This window comes from Eriocheir sinensis, chromosome 49, assembly GCF_024679095.1.
Source record: "Eriocheir sinensis breed Jianghai 21 chromosome 49, ASM2467909v1, whole genome shotgun sequence".
NCBI lineage: Eukaryota > Metazoa > Arthropoda > Malacostraca > Decapoda > Varunidae > Eriocheir > Eriocheir sinensis.
Window position 1 is genome coordinate 6,301,964 of NC_066557.1, and position 4,321 is coordinate 6,306,284.

Consider the following 4,321-nt stretch of genomic DNA (forward strand, 5'->3'; position numbering starts at 1 on the left):
AAAAATCACATTACTAGCTGTGTCCAAAAATCGCATTACTAGCCGTGTCCAAAAATCACATTACTAGCCGTGTCCAAAAATCACATTACTAGCTGTGTCCAAAAATCGCATTACTAGCCGTGTCCAAAAATCGCATTACTAGCCGTGTCCAAAAATCGCATTACTAGCCGTGTCCAAAAATCGCATTACTAGCCGTGTCCCAAAATCATGAGTCCAGCACGTGATGAGTCCCCTGGTTAATAACACGTTGTTTGCTTATCAAGTGTTTGGAAAGTTACCTGGTCATGTTTCTTTTCTCTTTCGACTTTAAAGATAAATAAGTAAATGAATAAAAATAAGCCTAAATATATAAACCAAAGAAAACAAAACGAAAGAATAACTACAATTTTTGGTTGGAGTAAAAAAGAAAACCTCAAAATCTATATAAGGAAAAAGTAACGTGGACCATAAAAAAAAAAAAAATAACGGCGATATATTAAATTCTCTCTCCCTCTCCCTCCCTTGCACCCCCCCCCCCCAGGACCCCATCCCCTACACCTTCCAGTACGGCGTGCGGGATGACTACAGCGGCGCCAACTTCGGCCAGAACGAGGAATCCGACGGCAGCCAGACGTCAGGCTCCTACCAGGTGGTGCTGCCCGACGGCCGCATCCAGACCGTGAGTCACCTTAGAGCCTGCCCCTTATACCCTTTACCTGGAGCTACCCTTTGCATCCTACCTCACTCTTTGCTGACCTAATTACATATCTACCTTTCTGAGCCCCTAAATACTTACTTATCTAACCCAATTACATATCTACCTTTCTCCTTCCCTAAATACTAACTTATCTATCTCTCAATTACATATCTACCTTTCTCCTTCCCTAAATACTTACTTATGTATCTCTCAATTACATATCTACCTTTCTCCTTCCCTAAATACTTACTTATCTATTTTTCAATTACATATCTTCCTGTTTAATCTTTCTACCTATCGAAACACTCATCAGCCTACCTCCCTGTTTATTTAATTACCTATACTTACCTGTCTACCAATAAACCGGCCTGCATTTATTCGTTTAGCGCTCTCCTCTCCCTGTCTATTGACGTAATTATCTATCTACTTACCTATGTATTAATTAGTATATCATTCTGTTTACCTATTGACGTATTGAGTTATCTACCTTCTTTGACCGTCTGCGCTCCTGCCTGCCAAAACACCTCCACCGCAATTACCCGTCTCCCTTGCCGTCTATATCTGTCCATCAACCTAATTGCCACACTACCTACCTGCTATCCTCATTATGCCCCTGACCGTCAACCCTTCTGTCTACCAAAATTAATTACCACACTACCGACCTGTCTAGCTAATTATTTTTCTATCTGATCATCTATCCTTCAGTCTGATAAAACATAATAGCCTTAATACCAACTTCTTTAGCTAATAATCTTTCTATCTGGCCATCTACCCTTCTATCTACCAAGACAATTACCAAACTACCTACCTGTCTAGCTAATTAACTTTCTCCCTGTTCAGGTATAGTACGTTGCCGATAAATTACCTACCTGTCCAGCACTTGTCACCTTCACAGTCTACACGAAGTCACACAACCATCATCCTACCTACCTGTCTAGCTAATTACTTTTCTTCCTCACCAGGTAAACTACGTCGCCGATCACTACAACGGCTTCCAGGCTGACGTGAGCTACAAGGGCGAGGCTCAGTACCCACACCAGTACGGCCCCGCGATCACCTTCAAGCCCGCCTACGGTGCCCCGTCCTACAACCCCCCCGCCCCCTCCTACAGCCCTCCCTCCTACAGCCCCCCCGCCCCCTCCTATCACTAACAGGCCCCTCAAGACCCCTCCCACCTGTGCTCACCCTCCCCGGGACCTTAATTAACCTGTCTGAGTGATTTTTTGTACCTCGCTTTAAGGCGTTTTTGTAATTTTGTATTGAATGTCGTTGAGTTTGTAAAGTTTTTAACCCAATTTTGACACTTGTGTTTTTCTAGCCCAATTCTGACTTTCACCCCAAATAGGTTCCTACCCCAATTCTGACTTTCCTCCCCCATTAAGTTCTCAGCCCAATTCTAAAGTTTTTCCACCCCAAATAGGTTGTAAGCCCAATTTTAACTTTCCTCCCCCATTAGCTTCTCAGCCCAATTCTAAAGTTTTTCACCACAATTAGGTTGTTAGCCCAATTCTGACTTCTCCCCACATTAGGTTTCTACATCATTTCTGACTTTATTCCCTCATAGGTTTTCTGTCCAATTGAAACTTTCGCGCTAATAGTTTTTAGTCCATTTTATACATTTTTTCTCCAACTTATAAAGCCCAATTTTGACTTTCACTACAAGCTAACTAGCACACTTTATATTGCTAATCGGTTTTGTAGCCCAATTCGCACGTTTTTTCTACAGTTTTCTACAACATTTTATATATTTAACTTAGTTTTGAAGCTCAAGTGGTTTTCTAGCCCAAACTACACGCTTTCCTTAGTTTTCAAGCCCAGTTTAGATGTGCTCCCTAATACTTCGCAGCCCAATTTTAGAATCTCCCTATAGCTTTCTTCCCAGCCCAATTTACACTTCCCAATAAATTTTCAGCCCAATTTACACCATTCCCTTAGATTCACACGCTTCTCATAGATTTAGAGCCCAATTTACATTTCCCATAGATTTCCAGCCCAATTTACATTTCCCATAGATTTCTAGCCCAATTTACATTTCCCATAGATTTCTAGCCCAATTTACAAACTTCCCATATATTTACAGCCCAATTTACACACTTCTACAGAGATCTCCAGCCCAATTTACAAACTTCCCATATATTTACAGCCCAATTTACACACTTCCACAGAGATCTCCAGCCCAATTTACAAACTTCCCATATATTTCCAGCACAATTTACACACTTCCACAGAGATCTCCAGCCCAATTAACATACTTCCCATATATTTCCAGCCCAATTTACACACTTCCCCAGAGATCTCCAGCCCAATTTGAACACTTCCCATATATTTCCAGCCCAATTCACACCCCATAACTTTCCAGCCCAATTTACACACTTCCCCAGAGATCTCCTGCCCAATTTACACACTGCCTATAGATTTCCAGCCCAATTTCCACTTTCCCATAATTTTCCATTCCAATTTCCATATTTCTCATAAATTTCCATTCCAATTTACACTCCCCATAGACTTCCAGCCTAATTTACACTTCCCCATATATTTCCATTCCAATTTCCATATTTCTCATAGATTTCCATTCCAATTTACACTCCCATAGATTTCCAGCCCAATTTACACTTCCCCATAAATTTACAGCCCAACTTACACTCTTTCCCATACATTCCCAGCCCAGTTTACACTTCTCCATATATTCCAATCCCAATTTACACCTTTCCCATAGACTTAAAGCCCAATTTTTCTCCTTTCCCATAGACTTCAAGCCCAATTGTTCTCCTTTCCCAAACACTTCCAGCCCAATTGACACACTTCTACATACATTCCAAGCCCAATTTACACTTCCCCATAAAATTCCCGACCAATTTACACTTCCCAAAGATTTCCAGCCAAATTTACACTCCCCACAGATTTCTGGACCAACTTACACCCCTATATATTTCCAGCCCAATTTACACTTTTCAATAAATTTCCAGCCCGATTTACACTTTCCATTGATTCCCACTCCAATTCCACTTCTAAAATACATCAACGTTTCCCATACATTTCTAGCCCAATTTGTACGCCATCCTCCATAGCTTTCTAACCCAATTTGTACGCCTTCCATAAGCTTCTCTAGCCCATACTCTATCCCCAGCCGTTCTCTAGTCCAATTCTTGTCTCCCTATTGATTTCTAGCCCATTCAACCATTTTCTTGAGTAACACGTCTATTCAACCAGAAACCCTTGTGAGCCCATTGCCATCAGACCCAAAGCCCCAAAGCCCAATCCTCCCTAGTCCCCAATCCTACCCCTATTCAACCATTCATGTAACCGTAACTCCCTATATAGTCAACCGTATTTAGCCCTAATCAATCCGGCCCAAAATCCCCTTAGCCCAATTCAACCATTAGAATTACCATTATTTCTCGTTAAATCCGTAAAATCACTATTAATCATATTCAGAGGCATGGCCCCATATAACCCTTAGATACCCATTACATCTATTACAATGCATGAGAAACCGCCAATCTATCACAATAACCATGATTACCACCTCCCTAATATTACACCTAAGTCGATTCCACCATTTAAACCGCCATTACTTTCAACCCTACCACATCTACTATTATATTCTACCACTCCATTCCTTTCCCCAGTCCCTCAACTCTCCCC

The 4,321-nt window shown here is 41.4% G+C and overlaps 1 protein-coding gene across 1 annotated transcript in view; it reads left to right on the plus strand.

Moving 5' to 3' along the window:
• LOC126981756 (cuticle protein 7-like) overlaps positions 1-1,977 on the plus strand; it is a 2,888-nt gene extending 911 nt beyond the window's left edge. Inside the window, exons 3-4 of the mRNA XM_050833280.1 lie at positions 521-658; positions 1,639-1,977. Of these exons, the coding sequence (XP_050689237.1) occupies positions 521-658; positions 1,639-1,827 (327 nt within the window). The 3' untranslated portion in view covers positions 1,828-1,977. The remainder of the gene's footprint in view (positions 1-520; positions 659-1,638) is intronic.
• Positions 1,978-4,321: the final 2,344 nt, after the last annotated feature.